The sequence below is a fragment of the Osmerus eperlanus genome, chromosome 15, assembly GCF_963692335.1.
Source record: "Osmerus eperlanus chromosome 15, fOsmEpe2.1, whole genome shotgun sequence".
NCBI lineage: Eukaryota > Metazoa > Chordata > Actinopteri > Osmeriformes > Osmeridae > Osmerus > Osmerus eperlanus.
This window is the reverse complement of record NC_085032.1, coordinates 16,848,438-16,866,502: the sequence shown is the minus strand read 5'-3', so window position 1 is coordinate 16,866,502 and position 18,065 is coordinate 16,848,438. Positions and strand designations below refer to the sequence as shown.

The following is an 18,065-nucleotide window of genomic DNA, read 5'->3' as shown; positions in this document are numbered from 1 at the left end:
ATAAATAAGTAATGATCCCAATACACATGTGATATTGTGTATAAATAATTATGTTACGATTAACCTGGTGTTTAGTGACAAAACACTTTTCATAGATACACTATATCCGTATTTAAGAAACGTTTGTTGGACCAGACGGTCAGGGCCTGTATTTGAGGTTGAATGTTTTTATTCAAGCAGATGTATGTCTCACTTGCACGAGTGTGTATCTTTGAAACAAAGATAAAAAAAAATACAAATAAAGATGTTTCACTTGCAGACCTGACTGTATGTGAACCCCCGTAATCATACAGTTTGCACATCCACAGTGGGATGAGTTCTCCAGGAAGCTCCCAGCCTTCCCTGCTCCAGGTAGGCTACACGCTGCTTCTACACACCCAAACCTCTGCGCATGCGCCAGGTGGCCCGCACCGCGCTCATGGCCAGGTGATAGGATCTCATTCAGGTACAGCAAAACTTGGCTTCGACACCGAAGGCTCAATGAGATAACAACGTTTGATCAAACTAAACCAGACAGAAGACCAAACTATGTCAGTCATGGGCAAGATGGGGGATTGGCAGGTATGTGCTGATTATTTCAAGACAACGATGGTTGAAATTATACAATTGTGTCATGAGTGCTTTTTTACAGCCTCTGAAACAGCAACAAAACTAAGTTATTTGGTCTCAACTTTGTCTCTCTCGGGCTTTGAACAATTTAAAAACAATATTTATGATGTGTAGGATCATCCGACACAAGGCTACGTGTTTAATCTGCCAACGCGAAGTTTTGTCCTTCAAACAGACACGTTTAGACACGTTAATAATAACCGCATTGATCTGTAGCGACTAATGCTATTCGGTCCAAATGCTCAATTTGGATTCGTGGGACAACTTCGAAGGTGATTGGACCATAGGCCGGAATAAAAAGAAATCTTATGCGCAATCTCTTACATTCAACATATTTAATTGTTAAATGGACGATTTGGCCAACGTTTATACCAGGATCAACATATAGCCTACTATGAAGGCCTATTGTTACTGCGTTCACATAAAACATTTCATTATTCTCAATCCTTAAACTCTTGAGTTTAAAGTCATGCAAAAAAATTGGGAGGTTACAAATTGCATATATTATATATGCTACTATCAAGAGATGCTGTTTTCTTTTGTTGCATATTTAATGTAAAAACTATGCAAGAACATTTGTGCGATAGCCTACATGACGTGTGTCTAAGTCCGTGATTGTTTGGTAAAAATGAGCTTTCGAGTAGGCCTATCACTCAAAAGGAGCACCGCCTTAGAAACTTAACCCAAAGTACATATCACACTGCATACAGGGTTTCTTAAACTCGTTTTTTCAGCCTCAGTTGTCATTGTGAGGTAGTTTCACGGACCCACTCATTAATAACAAGTGGTTGTAAAGGTACCCCACCTAAAATGGAAATCTGGATGAACCAAGGCCAACGCCTAAGACTGTCAGACCTGTATCTTGACCCCGCAGCCCGCGGTGCTCGAGCTTTACCGGCGACGGGGCAGAACCCGAGTCCCTTAGTCACTCATTCAAATGAAACAAGTCTCGTTGTTGTGTTAATTATTGACATTCTCCGAGCTGTGCTCTTACATGTCATCAATAGAGCTCTGTGCCCACTTAAGCATTGCCCACTTTTACATAACAGTGGCGGGATAGCTCTTCAAGGTCTCCAATCTCAATAGGACTAAAATAACAGTTTACGAAAATCAGTCTGGCAACCAAGTAGCACGGGGAGCAGGAGACAGGAACTATTTGCATAGTGTGGCACGCTCTTCAATCTATACAAAATGTGAGCCTTTTGAATTAACTGTAAGCAAAGCAGACTCTGAGGCGCAGAACATTTTTGTATAAAGTTATTTCACAAAAGTTATTCAGTCATTAGGTGGGACTACATTATATTAATTTAAACAATCAATTAGGTTTTTTTGCATAACAGGCATTGACACCTTGACAAGAGCTTGGGTGTAGTGTTACTGTTTCAAGTCCTGAATGCTTGTAAAATGCAGCTGTTTTATTTTGAGCTATCCGTTTTCATTGAACTCGGTGGAAATAAAATCTAAATTAAGTGTCGCTACAGTTTTACCTGTGTAGTCCATTGGAGTTGGGCAAGATGGGAATCCAGCGGCTGTTGATATGTTAATGAGGAAATGCGAACGTTATTACAGTGCTGCGCGAGGCTTTCACTTCCACCATTAGAGGGAGATCTCACAGCGCGGACAGCCAACTCAATAAAAATTGTTTCTGCAAGAGCACTATTCACTGTGTCACACAAGGCAAGACGCACTCAATACCCAAGACAACTCATGAAAATGCTTTGGAAATTAACTGATAATATTAAATATGAAGACTGCGAGGTAAGCAGCTTGCATTTTATTTGTGTTGCGCTGTCATAACTTATTGGGTTTTATTTGTGTATATATCACTTGTGATGTTCCCACATCGTTTTGTGAATTTATTTAATTCATAAAAGGTGTTAAGTATTTTTTATGTGTTAGATAAATTGTAGATACCATAATACATTTTTGTGTAAAAAATACAAAGTACAGTTTTATTATAAGAAAATTCATAATTATGATGATAATAATAACCACAATAGACTCATTATGAAAAAAAATGGGACAGGACAAACAGGACAAAAAAAGAGAATGCTGCTACAAATATTAATAACGTAAAAACTATTAAAAAAATTGCCACAACAAAGGGGGTAAATTAGGTTAAAAGAAACAGGCTATGATTTCACGATTTTTGTGACATGTTTCAAAATACGCCTAAAAATGAATTAGCAAAATACATAATTTTTTTTGTAGTAGCCTATACTAACGTGTTCCCCAAATTATAGCAAACATATTTACCGGTAGTTAGACTATTTGTCATTAAGGATGGGTTGATTTTACACAAATGTTACATTTGAAACATAAAATAACAAAAGGCCTAATAATGATACAAATTTCCCTCATGTTCCTTATTGCCAATTTTTCCAAAGAATCCGGTGGAATTCGAAACCTGACATTGTGGGTTCACTTATGTTGCTGAGAGATTGTTATTATAGCAAAGAAAGTTTGGCCGTATTATCAGAGAGTTGTTGGAGAGCGGTGCAGCCAGTTGAACGGGTTTCCACCCGCGTCTTGGGTAGGCGAGTCACGAGCAGGAAAGAAATGTGAGGCTTCTGTATACGGTTGATTTTGTTAGTCTGGCTTCAAAACCCCAAACTGCTGTTGGAATCAGGCGTTTGGTGTTTGTTTATTTGTGTCAAAAATGGTCGCGTGCAAATTTGAGGGGAGTGAATTTAAGCATGCGAGGTTTTGATCCTTTGGAACTTCGGATTTTTTCTCCGAGTTAAAGTTAGCTCGTCTGGCGTGGTTTGTAGTTGAGTAACCCTGGATTAATTCGGTGGCGAGACTCGCGAGGGCCATGGAACGACAGAAGTCTGAATCTGACGGGGATAACAAAGGGACGGGGCGAGCAGACAGCCCCGTGAACAGTAAAAATGTGCCAGCCTTGATGCCCTCAGCGGCGGCTGGATTTTCACACGAATCAGAGGTGCACATTGTTTCCTTCCCTAACTCTTCCTCTCTCTGGTCCCCCCCCCTTCACTCTGTCTTTCTTTCACTTTTGCTTGCCCTCGAACCTTTTAAAACGTTCCCCCTCTCTCTGATTCGTCAGACGCAAGAGAATGTCCCTCTTTTTGTCTCTCTCTCTCTCTCCCCTCCTCACTCCCTCTTTTTCTCTCCACATCTCTGATTAGATATAGTGATTCCTCAGTCAATGGACGTCATTTAGTGCAGACTCGCCTTGAGTTGGTTGCCTCGCTTCACGCTCGATTTCAGACCATTCTTCCCTTATTAAGCATTCGTGTAATATTAATAGTCATGAATATCTTCCATTAGGAATCCAAGGGAAGTAGAAGCTGTTTGCTAATATGAGCTCAATCGCAGGAACAGGACAGTGATAGAACAAGACGGCGGAACAGGGGATACAAGAAACTTTAAAATAAAAATCCGCAAGATCATACTGTTTTTTAGAATCAAATGAAGGGCAGCGGGAATTTCACCAAATTCTGATGGATTATCGTTCTTCGATGGTGCTTATCTGACAATTGGGCTCCGAGACCTTGCAATAGAGTCGTTGTTGGCTTTATTTTGTTTGCTCGAATATTTCGTTGTTTTGTCCACGTTCTTACTCGCAAATTCTATTTTGAATCGCTCGAAAATCTTCGCAGATGTTAGTGCACAGTTTTTCCGCGATGGTAAGTTGTACTCCGTGGCGAAGACTGAATCAATACTTCCGACTAGCACTCCCATTAAGGTCTTTTTATTTTAATACATGATGCCGTTTAAACCAATAACCGAATACATGCCTTCACATTCACCTCAAGTTGTGTCTGACTATCAAAAAATGTATTCTATTTGTTTTTTAACATGTTACAAAAAAAACTCAAGATAGTTTGCATGTGTAACTGTCATCACTTTAAAAACCATTATTATTTGACAATTGCCACCGTAATTAGGCCTATTTCTATTCATTAGGCCTGCCCGTTCAAGAGAATTGTTTTAATTCGATAGCGACCATCGCTGATTGAATAAAAACCGTGTCTTCGTCTCCAGAGCGGTGGAAGCCTAAATACCTCAAATATCCTAAAACGGAATACAAAATCCCGAGTTTGTTTGCCTAAATGTCTAAATCCCAGTTCTCATTCTTTTCAGGATCGTCACGACGGTACCAGCAACGGGACAGCGAGACTACCTCAGTTGGGGAGCGTGGGCCAGTCCCCGTACACAAGCGCCCCTCCGCTCTCCCACACCCCGAACTCCGACTTCCAGCCACCGTACTTTCCACCGCCCTACCAGCCCATCTATCCCCAGTCTCAGGACCCATATTCGCACGTCAACGACCCGTACTCTCTAAACTCCCTGCACGCCCAGCCGCAGCCGCAGCACCCGGGCTGGCCCGGGCAGAGGCAGAGCCAGGAGAGCAGCCTGCTCCACCAGCACCGGGGCTTACCGCACCAGCTCTGTCGGGAGTACCGCAGAGAGGTTCTCCTACCGTCGGGCCACGGGATCGAAACGGGACTCTCAGATTCTATCCCAATCCATGGAATACCTCACTCCTTAGAAGACGTTCAGGTAATCCAACACTTTTTGGTAACTATTAATATTATTACTACTACTATCATCATCATCATCATCATCATCATCATCATTATTATTAAACTTGTGTCATTAGGCTAATGCATGAGTTATGTTTAGAATATTGTTTATTACTGGTATAACATGCATGCGTAATATAGGCCTATTTCCATTGTAAAAATATTCATGCATGTTTAAAAACGATGTGACGCGTTCTTAATGAATCATTCGATTAAAAAAAAAGTTGTGTATTAATCAAAAGCAACGGCATTCAGCCAATGCCTCTTGAGTCATCCGTGGCCTATTTTCAGCTCCGTTTATAGATTACTGTAGCTAGTCAATATTCCGGATTCTTTGGGTTATTTTTTATTAATAGGAGTGAATTTGTAGACCATATTTCCAAAAACGAAATAGGGCGTTATAAACAACGTTGCCCTAAATATCCAGAACTGGGGTAAGTGTAGCCTGAACACATTTTTTTCTTCTAAAATGGATGCCAAGTATTGCCTTGCTGATCGTTTGGGGATTTTTCTGGATATTCCTCTTTCATCTAATTGTAGTGTCCAGGCTCATTACAAACATCATCTTCTTTGCCCCGCTCATTGCGACAGAATATGACCAATAATCCCCCGGCCCTAAAAGGAGTAGCCTATCCGCATGGTACAAGTCATTTGAAATAAAGGCAGACTAAGACACCATTTATAAACGCATATCAAATACAGACATGAATCATAATCATTTTGATTATTTTAATTACTTGAAAACAAATGCATATCGCCCAAATACAAGGCGTTAAATACCGCTGTGATTCTTCAAGCGGACTATATGAACAGTTTTTCGTAAGCAGCCAATCTGTGGATGAAATGAGGTCACGATTAAGGGGCGACCGCGCTTCGTTATTTAAGACTGGTGTGCATGACGTGCACTCTGGACAACTGTTATAGCCAGTATAGAACAAATCAAGTAGGCTAGGCCTGTATGGCCTTCACAGCCTGTTTTTGGGTTCATAGTCGGTTGATGCAAAAACAGCACGACATGTAACGTAAATCCTTTGTACTTAGTATTAAGTAGTGCGCTTCTGTATCTTTGTTGCAGCATGTTGAGGACCAAGGAATTCACATCCCGGACCAGACTGTCATTAAGAAAGGTAAGCGGTGCATCGTCAGATACCTCGCGTGCCACAAGCCGAACCCGCCGCTGTGCACCAGAGCGCACGCAGCAATGCCTCACCGATCCAGCGGGGAACAAGGAGAGCGCGGGGTAGTTTTCATTAGACTATACTTCACGGTCTCCAGTCCAAGTATTTCAATCTATAACCGCACTTTTTCGATGACGAAAGCTATAGGCCTATTTAGCGCGTTCCCCCCCTCCTCCTCAAAGTGCAGCTCCACTATATGCTTCGTTGTTTTGATGCGTATGGCTCTGCATGGGTTCCATTGCAGTGCCTGATGAAATCAAAAATAGCAGTGGCCAATGCTGTATGTATTATGTTCAAGGTTACACGATTAGCAGATTTTACGTCAAAGTCTAAATCCCGGAAAGTAGCCTAATCCTAGCTGGAGCGCTATGATTGTCTGAAGGGTTTGCCTTATTTTCCGTTCAGTGTCGACAGTCGTCCAGTGTTGCCTTTAACAGTGATAGGTATATTACTTACAAATAATTCCCTATGAATTTGGTTGTTTATGACTCCACAGCCCACTTTCAGAGTGGGCTGTTCTCCCTGGTCAGGTCTGGCGCGCCCCTCCCGCCATGCGAAGTCCTTTTGTCAGGTCAAATTAGATGCGCACGAGATAAATCTTGAGAGATGCTCTTTCCGCATCAACATAATAATTGGCTCCTATATTAGAAATCTCAAGAGTTCGTTTAACTTCTATTGTCTCTATTAGGCTCCCCTGAGCTATTAACGTCACAAGTGATCTATCCAAACGCGTTAGTGCCTTTGTCTCCGGTTACCGCACCACGCAAGACGGTAGCCTCTGAAATGCGAAATCACACGCGACAGTAAAATATAAAATAACATTCTAACATGGGTAGGTCTAATATGTAGCACTTCTCTTGGTGTGTTGACGTCTGTGTGCGGATGTGTTTTTGAGGGTATTGGCGTTGAGAGCGTGCTCGTGCGTCTGCAAAGTGTGTCCTAGTTCAGGGCTCACTGGAGGCCTACAACCACTCACACCAGCATAGAGTTCTTTTTAACATGTGTAAAATAACCACATTAATACAAACATCCTTATTCAAACTTCATCATATATATTTGTATTTATTTAACATTTTGTTGTTAGTAATATAAATAATTCCTTATTTGTGTCAGTACAATGTTTATTGTAGGTGTTACAATTGTAAATATTTCCTTCACATTCTGCAACCTGAAATGTTACTTTCCAGTCTCATGCTTCTGCTCTGCCTCCTCAGGTCCAGTTTCCTTATCCAAGAACAACAATGTCTCAGCCATCCCAATAAACAAAGACGGTCTTTTCGGCGGCGTGGTGAACCCCAACGAGGTGTTCTGTTCGGTTCCGGGTCGCCTGTCCCTGCTCAGCTCCACTTCAAAGTACAAGGTCACCGTAGCGGAAGTGCAGAGACGCCTCTCTCCGCCCGAGTGCCTGAACGCGTCTCTGCTGGGCGGAGTGCTGAGAAGGTGAGCTGGACTTGCATGTCTCCACTCATTTATTGTACCAAGAATAATTAAAATCGACCAAGCGTGACACCTCCTGCATTTAAAACAGCCCAAAAGGCGGACGGGTTAGATTCCGTATTAACTCAGTGCACAGTGAGCTTGTTTCCTCTGTGTGGACTTGGATTTAATTTGAGCGCTTTCGTTTTGACACCAAACTTTAAGCTTTAAGCATAGAATAAAACATTACGTATCATCAAAATATCAGAGTTTAGTCAACTGTCAAGCTAAATGCACGTTAGACCTGTAGTCTACAAAAGTCTTGGCTTATAGCCTATGTTAGGAAATGCACAGTAATATGTTGCAATCATGACATAGTTTCAGGTAAGGTGGTGTGTTTACTCATTGATGTGGTGGTAACACAGGCCTAGTTTACTGCTGGTAACGGATTAATGCATTTATGTTTATGGATTTTAACAGTAGAGTCCACAGTGCCCACAATGCACAGTCCACACACAGGTCAAACCTGTTAATCCAGCCTGTTCATATTGCCTCATGTGAGCCTGGTCAGAACCTCCTGCTCTTGTCATCCCAGGGCAAAATCTAAGAACGGTGGACGGTCCCTTAGAGAGAAATTGGATAAAATCGGTTTGAATCTTCCTGCCGGTCGACGCAAGGCAGCCAACGTCACGCTGCTGACATCACTGGTGGAAGGTAAGCTGCTCTCTAAACTATCTGAGTTCTGGTTCCCGTGGTGATAGCAGGTGCGTTGTACGGTTTAGAGGGGGAAGCGTTTTGAAATCAGCATACACACTCATCCATGTCATTTGGACTGACTTTGCCTTGCACGTAATAACGCATGAAGAATGTGTGTGTTTCAAACGAGGAGGTGTTGTAGTCAGTATGGCGCTCGGGGCAGCATGGCCCGAACTCTTACACGACCTGTACTACATTCTGTACTTGAGTGGGGACCTTCAGTCTTTTGTAAATTCTATTGGCCTGCCTGGCTTGGTTTGGGTCAAATGAATCAGCTTGTTTTAAGTCAGGTCACCGTGGGGAGGCGGGTCACGGTGGGTAGGCTATCTGGACAGTCTGAAGAAGTTATGCTAGGGAGCTGTTTCACATTTGGCTGAGGCAGATTGAATGAATTTATGGTAAAACTATTAATATTGTAATATAGGCTACTAACAATTCGATTATTATTATTTGTTTTATTAATTTATTATTAGTATTAGTATTAGTTTTGATGGTAACTAAATGCAGCATTAATACTGTGACTTCTACATGGGCTACTGCATTTTGATGAAATGGACTGACCTATTGAGGAAGTAGGCCTATATATGTTGGCCTGTTATTGAATAAATTAGTCAATTACGCTTCACTGAAAGGAAGCCAACAGGACTGAATAAATCTATTGTGCTTGCAAAGTTGAACCTTATTATTCTGTGCGGTGGTATTTGGTGTGCTGGTGGGTTTTAAAGGTGAAAGCTTGGGATGGTCCAGTGCTTCCTGTTAATCATTACTGCTGAGAAACGAATGCAATATTCAGTGTGGTTCATTGAAATTGTGTGCTGTATGGTAATGAGCCTGAAGAAGTGCATGATTCCTCCCGATAAGGGGCGGTGGGGATAGTGTAGGAAGGCGCTGTGTTATTTAGATAGGGGACACTGCTTTACTGAAGTCATGTTATTGTTTATGATCCGCTCCATTTTATGGAAACGACTTTACTGGATTTGATCTTTGATGCTAATTGGCGCATGCGTTCTTCCGGAGTTGAGGCTTATGGCAGGAAGCCTCGCAGTAAAAGCCAACTGTTTCAGGAAATTAAATCCAAATACTTGAAAAAATCGACATACAGACCAACCTGAATGGAGTCAATCAGTATTTGTCATTACAAAAATATATAGACTTTACGTAGAGCCTTATCATATAATTACCCTACTGTTCATCTGCGCGGGTTTTTAATAAATAAAATAAAAATACAGTCAATGACACGGTGTCAAGCATGACTCTGTTTTAGAGGAAATATGTAGTTATTGTTGTTTTTCAATCTATTATTCAAGTCATCTGTCGAAATGAAGCAAGTCCTCGCTCTCATTGACAACATAGTATTTTTTCTACTGAAAAGAATAGCCTACAGGTGTTCTACCTCCCAACTCCCAGCTAGTCATCTAAGACTGGGCCTCGGTTTGGCCAAACACGTTCATTAGATTAACAATGTGTTAAGTGGAAGTGTTAGTTGGTCTATATTTAATGTCAACATTTCAGATCCACGTATTATACACTCAATCCATTCTTTCCTTCCCAGGCGAAGCTGTTCATCTTGCCAGGGATTTTGGTTACGTATGCGAGACAGAGTTCCCTTCCAAGGCAGTGGCGGAATATGTTAACCGTCAGCATTCCGACCCAAACGAACAAGTCCAAAGAAAAAACATGCTATTGGCAACTAAGTAAGTGCTATGATCGCTTTCAGTATTTAGAGTATATTCATAACATGGTCATTTTTACAGCGAAAGTTGGCAAACATACTACAAATATGATTATTTATAATTTAGTGCCAAAAAAATGAATATTGATAAGCTAATCACATAGGCTAAATGTGTTTGTATGGTTGTTTGATTCATGTTTAACAAATTCAGTAGGCTATATAGAGCATCCATATTGGAATTTATTTAAGCATTTTGGTACACATTGGAGATCAAATTATTGTAGGCACACATTTTCTTTCTGTTGCCTCACACTTAAACAAAAACACAAATCATTTGACACTTCACGATGTAGATTTCTATTCATTTGATTCAAGATCAACATTTTTGTCATGTTGCGTAACCCCTGAATCAAACACGTGCAGGAATGTACTATCATGCTGCACTGGCCTGTTTCTGTTTCTGGCCAAGGATTCTCCCCACGCCACCATTTTGTTTGCTGTGATTGCAACTGCATTGACACATGGCTGGTTCTCTCCCAACTTCAACCCCTCTCATTCTAAACTGTAAAATGTTCTAAGCTGCTCGCTGCAGAATAGTTTCACTCCACTTCTATACAAACACCCAACCCGTCCAAGCCTGCAGGAAGCGTTTGTGTATCCCATGAACTAACAATTTGCGTTATTGTTTATTAATCCATTGATAATAATGTCGTTGTTGCTCGTGTTATTTCTGTAGCCTAATCAACACGTTGTCTTCCTTTTAGGCAAATCTGCAAAGAATTCACAGACCTGCTTTCCCAGGACCGCTCGCCGTTGGGGAATTCTCGACCACAACCTATTCTTGAGCCGGGGATTCAGAGTTGTTTGACCCACTTTAGTCTAATTTCTCACGGATTCGGGACCCCGGCTATGTGCGCGGCCCTCACCGCCCTCCAGAACTATCTGACCGAGGCGATTAAAGCCATGGACAAAATGTACCTTAACAATAACCCCAACAGTCACTCAGAGAGCGTCACTAAAGGCGGAGACAAAGACGAGAAGCACAGAAAATGATTTCCCCCTGAACGCCCAATATAAATATTATAAATACTTATAAATACTATTGATCAAGTAACGTGCCACTTCCTGATCTCGCGATTTTACATGTTTGTTTTTACTACAATTCAACTTTGGATTCACGGGGAGCAACACGCAAAATCCCCATACGAATTAAGAAAAGAAAAAAAGATGCTGAAAGCGCAAAGGAACCGCTCCAGGGCGGGAAAGGAACCGCTCCAGGGCGGGAAAGGTCTCTGCCACACCGAGGAGTTTTTATGTACTTCCTCTTTTTATGAGCTGCGACCGACTGAAATCCAGCGACCCTTATATCTCAATTTACGATTGTAGCCGTATGACAAAAGAAGCAAAAAGAGGATGAATTCTTATCAGTATTGTGAATAATAAACTTGAAAAAAAAAAAGAAAATCCACAGAGTTCCATGTCATGACTTGCGTTGTAACTCTCACTCCAAGCGACCAACTTGAACTTTGAATTTCAACACGATTCGCGATTATATAAGGGAATCTGTGTTCATGTATGTATATATTTATTTATGTGTAATTTAATGGGAATTGTAAATATGGTGCGTCTGTTGAAAATTCTTTTTTTATTTATCTGGTGCCTCCTGTTTTAGTGGGTTTGAATATTCGTTTAGTTCTTCATGTGGTTTATGGTTCTAGAAAACAGCCGTTTGGGGTATTTTTTCTCTGGGATATTTCAATTCAGCCCTCTTGTAGCATGTTGAGGCGACATTGAAGCAAGTGAACAAATTTAATAGAAATAAACTACCATTTCTCTCTATCATCCTTATTCATTTATTTTACTTTATTGAGAGCATAAGCGAGACCTTGATGAGAACTGTTTCGTGTTTCTATTTTCTTGTTTTTATACAAGCTTTTATGTGTTGTGCCAATCAGAAAACGTTTCACCTCTTGTTCTTCCCTCAAAGCACCATAAAAGCAATAAATGGATATTGTCTTTAGGAATTTTATTTCAATGTTTGAAGACATTCAAAACATTTGGGACCATCTGATATCTTGTATGTCCACTGTCTAAATTGGAGACGGTTTTAGCTGTGTTGTATAGACCTGTGCTGGCAATAGTCCCCATGCCTGTCAATGTATTATAGTCCTTTGTTGCCCAGAAAGAAAAAAAATAAATATTTGATACGCTTCATGTCGATTTCTATTCATATCTTTTAATTTTTTATTCCGTGGTTTATACGCTCGGGTGTATTTTTGTTCTTGGCAGTTTTTTCTATTCAAGACGGTTACAGTAATTGAGTTTAACTCTCCCCTGACGATTGCTCCTTGCAATAAGCAGCTGAACCCATAGTTTCCCTCAAGTATAATAAAAACCCGTACTTTTAACTGGTAGTTCAGAGCACAGGATCATTCGAAAATGAAGTGGAGCTTTTACCAGGCCAAATGACAAAGAATGAATACATTTTGTTTGAAGTGAGTGTGTGCGTGTGTATGAACGTGTGTGTGTGTGTGTGTGTGTGAGAGAGCGAGAGAGAGAGAGAGAGAGAGAGAGAGAGTTGCACCAGCCCTCAAGCGAAACCGCTCTTTAAAATCAGTGAGATGTATAGCCTACGCCTGTGTTGAAGGTTATAACATGCGCTTCTCTCATCTACTGTTTTCTGTCGCCTATGTTTTAGCTTAATTCTAATACATACATAAAATACATGTCTTCTATGCCTCTGTAATCAATGACATGGTTGAAAACCAGTCGGTGAACAGTCGATGGGGAACTAGCCTATTGTAACGTTCTCTAGCCTGTATGAAATCAAAGTTTTCTAAATGATTGTTATGGTCGGTAGACCATATGCTTGAAGTAAATGAGGCGAGCGCATGTGCTGATGCACCTGGTACGGTTTTGTTTGGCGTGCTGGGGTTCACGTGCACACACATTACGTAACGTTGTGAACGGATGTGATTCTGATGACATGACACCTCCAAATCAATCTCTAACCAAGCATGGTTGAGTCTTCAGATCATTATGCTAGGCCTATGTTGTGTATGTCTCTGCTGTCTGTCTGTACCTACTGGAGCGCTGTGATAGCGCGAGCATGCAAGGCGGAGAGACACTCTTAAATAGGCCTACGTTTCCTTCGGTCCCAGACTGGTCATTTATTATCTGCATGATTTTTTATCTCGACAGTCTGTTTAATTCCGAGGCAGTTGTTTTGAAATAAGGTGAATGAAGCCTAACAGTACATGTCCTTGGCATAATGGCGATGCAGTTCTGCGGCAGGTGAAGCGAGGCATTGTCTGTCAGGCATGTTTTTGTTGGCTGCATCTCAGATGGTGTGTGGGATCCTGTCCCGAGGCACTATAGCTCACTCATAAAGAGGAAGACCCGGCTGATGCTTTTAAAAAAAGCATAAATAGTCAATTTAAAGGAAAACAATCGTATTAAATAGCATTCACTGGTATTAGGAACCCTCTCTCGTGTGCCATTAATGCTAATGTTATTTAATAAATGTATCAATGGTAAAGGAGAACAGTTTGAGTGCGAAACGAAAGAATTTGGCTATAGATAGCAGCATCAGTCACAATGGCGGATATGGTGAGCTAGGCTTATTATTTCTACTACAAATGAGGCAAAAATCCCATTGTCTCTTGTTTGTTTACTTTGAATGATCCTATAATTTACATATCATACCTTTTATATTCCAAATTGTAACTTTGCCTTAATTTTATTTTAAACAGGTAAAGCTAGTTTTACATAATGCCTTACAGCTAAAGCAATTAGCAAAAACGAAGAAACCTGAAATGTGAACAGCTAGTCAGCAATAGCAACACTATTTTGGCTAATTCAATTCACAACTGCTGGTGTGAACTGCATCGTTACAGTTTGTAGCGGTTATAATTAATAAGCGCTTCTGTTCTAATAATGTGTGAATAATTCTGTTGAGCCACTCAATGTTAGAGTGACACGCATTCACACATTTATAAACGTTTACACAGAACGGTAAAATACTGGCTTGTCATAGCCTACATGCTATCAGTCGTAAACATTGTTGGTTGGTTTGGTTTTGTCATGGCGTAAGAACCGGGTGTATTGATCACCTGACTAAAATGAAAGGGTCCACAGACGGACTGTGATGCCATGTTACGCAACAAGCAAATCATTTAGTGCTTTTGATGTGTTTTTATGCTTTACTTTTTTGATCGATGTTAGTGAGTTATAGCATATATATATATTAAATCTTGTAAGAACAGTCTACAATGTAGGGCATTTACCACAGAAAGTTAATTATGTTGGCTTGAGGTTTGCGTAAATGTCAAGGCATGGTGACCGGTACAATCGAATTATGTGACTCTATAAGTTTGCAATCAAGCGCAAAATGGCTAATTGTCCTCGAGTTCTGACAACTAGCCTCATTCGTGTCCACCGCCCCCCCTCCCTCCCTGACGCCCCCCCCCTCCTTGACCCCAGAATACTGTGTGAGCCGGGGCGCAAAATCCGGAAGAGGTCAACGACTCCACCAAATCGCTTTTGATTACTTGAGACATCAGGTAATCGATTAGAAAACATTAACTGACTTTGAATAAACAAAAGGGCCTTTGAGTGGGCTCAGGGCTCGATAATTTAAATGAAATATAAGTCATTTAGAAATGATAGGTGTTTGATTTTTCTTCGAGTTGACAATTTGGGACCACACACATACAAAAGCATTAGGAATAGGCCTATTAGACCTTTTTTTTTTAAGAAAAGCATGCTAGCTTCAGTGAACACGTTAATACATTTATACTAAGAAATCAACATAAACGAATTCAATTATTGTTCATGGAATTACCCTATTTATCAATAATACACGGAGATTGAAAGAGCTGAAAGCTGTAACGCCAGAGACAACGCTCAACCTAACCAAATACAGAAAAGTGACCGTGCGCGATAGTTTTTAGCATTATTATTTTGAGAAAAATAAGCCTGTAAATTCACCAAGATGTTTATGGAGTAAAGCTTCAGGACAGACACCAGCTTTATAATGTTTTGTGTGAACCTGTCCGACCTGGCAGTGTTGGTGTGGTGAGACTTTGGATAGCCTACACATCAGAGACGAGTTGTTCTCCAATCACCTATCAAGAACTAATGCACAGTAATTTCATGGGCTTGTGTTTAGCAAATATACGAAAAATAGGGATTCACATTGTGTTATGTTTCCCTCTCAGTGAATGTAGTTTATATTCCAGTTTCAGTCTCCTTCTCTTTCCCCGCGCATTCTCTGAAGTCGGCCGGGGGGAGGGCTGCCCCAGGCCAAACATATGCTTCTTTCCATTGCACTAATCCTAATTCAGCGTGGAGGAATAATTGCTCGAGTGGCCATGGCTTCGCGCGGCTTTGTCCCTCGCTGGCTCCCGTCAGCCAGGCACACGCCATTTCAATCAACTCTCTTTGAGCACTGTCTCTTTTTATCAAACCATACCTCGCAAATGATGCGAACGCTTAACCAAACGGCGTCACGCTCCATAAACAACATAGGCTACCCAAATATTTTATTCATATATCTGTGTTTGTTTGTGTATTAGTTTATGTATTTATTTGGTTCTTGGAATTTGAACCAAATGTCGTTCTCGGGTCATTAAATTGGTCATTCCAGCTCTTGACGTTCGTTACAATTTACCCGTCTGATGCATGTCGAGTTGGTCTCAGTTTGAACTGGGAGTTGAACTGATCACTCCACTTGCCTGAATATGGATGCTTTATAGAACGATAAAAAGGCCACAAAGTACAATCAGTATTAGTGAAATAATACCCCTATGCGATAAAAATGTGTTCATTTCATGACATTAAACCAATTCGTTTGGCTATTTGGAGTTTATCAGAAGGCTGGTGTTTCGTTCGACCTGATCAAACTCTATAGCCTACCCAGAGGGAACAATCGTATACTTTCCAAAACGTTTTTGTATTCAAAAGTAAGAATGAAACTTGTTAATAGATATTTGATTTTATTAAAATACACACAGTGTAATGATTAACTAAGTTAGTTATTTGTCTATGGAATTGTTGTATAGTGAATTATCATTTAATGTATTGACATTGAGTTTTAAGTCATGTCGGCCTACCATTATTCCGTAAACGTCTAGCATATTAATTCGAAGATAAGTCAATTGATTCGATACAAATAAACATACTGTCTATTTTTCAGTAATAATCTAAAACCATACACCGTAATGATTAGCCTAGTCTACATCAAATACGAACAATGACAAAAATCCTAGTTTTGTGTGAATGTCTCCGTCCCGGCCTCACCCCCTCCTAACCTTATTTTCTGTGAATCAACGATGAAAAATGACTCTAGTAAAATGGACCATTTGCTTGGAAATCGCATATTTTCACGGATAAGGAATGGAATAAGAGAGAGGGAGAGGGGAGAGACGCTGATGTCTGACTGAATTAATAGACATGATAATTTCACACCAAAGAAGAACACTATTTCATCTAGCACAGATCTGTTCCATCACAAAGGGGTCGTAGCGCAGCTGTGGCGGACCCAGTGTTATTATGAAGTTTCATGATAGGATCCCGTTTGCTATCCTAGCACCTTGCTCCAGGCTACCAATAGCTCGAGGCACCGCCAGTGCCGCCCCGTGATAAAGGACTTACTCTGTGTGTGCCGAGAAAGAGAGCAGCTTTCACTCCAAACCTAATCAACTCCCAGCCTGTACCGCTTCGCTTTTTTTCTCTCTGTTCCCTTTTTCATATTACAGCTAACTTGGGTTTTATTGCACACTTAGACTAGTGACTATTTACTTATTTATCCAACTAAATAATCGAATGGATTTGAGGGACACGATTAGACATAGCTATTCATTAATGTCTGCGGATAATAATGTTCTCAGGAAATAAATAATATAGAATAAAATAAAAAGGTTTATTGTATATAGATTTTTCTTGTGTATTGCATCGTTTAATTAGATCACAAAAGATAGCTCTCCCCTGCTGTATTCACGGCACCGAGGAACGAATCATGGATGGATCCATTCTCTGCAAGTTAGTAGGGCACGAACCTTAGGTTGTTCGTTCCATTCCAGTCTCCAATCACGTGTCCGCTGTCAGTCATGCTCGACATCCTATAAGAACACAAGTGTCTGATGTGCGAAACTGTTTTTTTCAACACTATTTTTTTAAACTGTAAAAGTATTTACATTCTGTTGTCTGTGACTTTGTTTGCTGTTGGTACATTGTTCTGTGTCGTTAGGTGTGGATGTGGTTGGGTAGTAATTCCAAGAATGAATCTGCTTTCAATGTAGATGGATGTAGAACTGTGACCTGCCGTCCTCATTCCATACCTGTTATCTCTCCCTTTTCTTTCCCCTCTCTCCCCCTTCTCTCTCTGTGTTTGTGTGTGTGTATGTGCAAGCATGCATGTGCACAATCTTCTAAAGTAGATGTGCATCAGTGGAGAGTTAGGAATCAGGCTTCCCTGTTTAAGTAACAGCCAACATGAAATGTACCTTTCAAAGCGAGCTCCATCAATAATCGACTGTTTAAGACCTTATGATCATTAGTCTACACTTATATCAAACTGTAATTGTTTATGACTAGATATAAATACTGAGTTCGATTTTCATAGTCATTTCCTGCATATCTTTGAAAAGGGGTTTATAATACATTGTAACTTTTTATGATGAAAGGCTACATTATGATCTTATTAACGGAGGCCCAGCGTACGAGCGAATGGCCAACCTGGCAGAGTGGGAGAAGAACGTCTGGATCTCACCACAGGCTAAACACTTTCAACAGGACCTGACATTGCAGAACAATTTCCCAATTACCTTTTGACATGCATATTGACACAAACGTGCAAAACGGTAATTTTCTTTCTGAATTTGT

At 40.6% G+C, this 18,065-nt stretch overlaps 1 protein-coding gene across 8 annotated transcripts; it reads left to right on the top strand.

The window, feature by feature from the left end:
- The first annotated feature begins 434 nt into the window (after positions 1–434).
- tfap2a (transcription factor AP-2 alpha) lies at positions 435–11,713 on the top strand. Of its 8 annotated transcripts, none has more exons than XM_062479784.1 (7): positions 435–561; positions 4,717–5,136; positions 6,235–6,286; positions 7,552–7,777; positions 8,349–8,467; positions 10,062–10,203; positions 10,946–11,713. In XM_062479784.1, the coding sequence occupies exons 1-7, from the start codon at positions 529–531 to the stop codon at positions 11,232–11,234; spliced, it is 1,281 nt and encodes a 426-aa protein (XP_062335768.1). In that variant the 5' UTR covers positions 435–528; the 3' UTR covers positions 11,235–11,713. The 8 variants fall into 8 exon arrangements, with proteins under 8 accessions (XP_062335768.1, XP_062335765.1, XP_062335764.1 ...); XM_062479781.1 differs by having other exon boundaries at positions 4,717–5,154; XM_062479780.1 differs by lacking the exon at positions 435–561 and adding an exon at positions 2,224–2,367.
- Positions 11,714–18,065: the final 6,352 nt, after the last annotated feature.

What these genes read in the sequence shown, in the direction of transcription:
- tfap2a (XM_062479777.1), top strand. Translation starts at nt 3,425, where the DNA reads ATGGAACGACAGAAGTCTGAATCTGACGGGGATAACAAAGGGACGGGG. An exon ending in CCAGACTGTCATTAAGAAAG is followed by an intron (nt 6,287 to 7,551) that starts GTAAGCGGTGCA and finishes CTGCCTCCTCAG; the next exon opens with GTCCAGTTTCCTTATCCAAG. An exon ending in GCTGACATCACTGGTGGAAG is followed by an intron (nt 8,468 to 10,061) that starts GTAAGCTGCTCT and finishes TTTCCTTCCCAG; the next exon opens with GCGAAGCTGTTCATCTTGCC.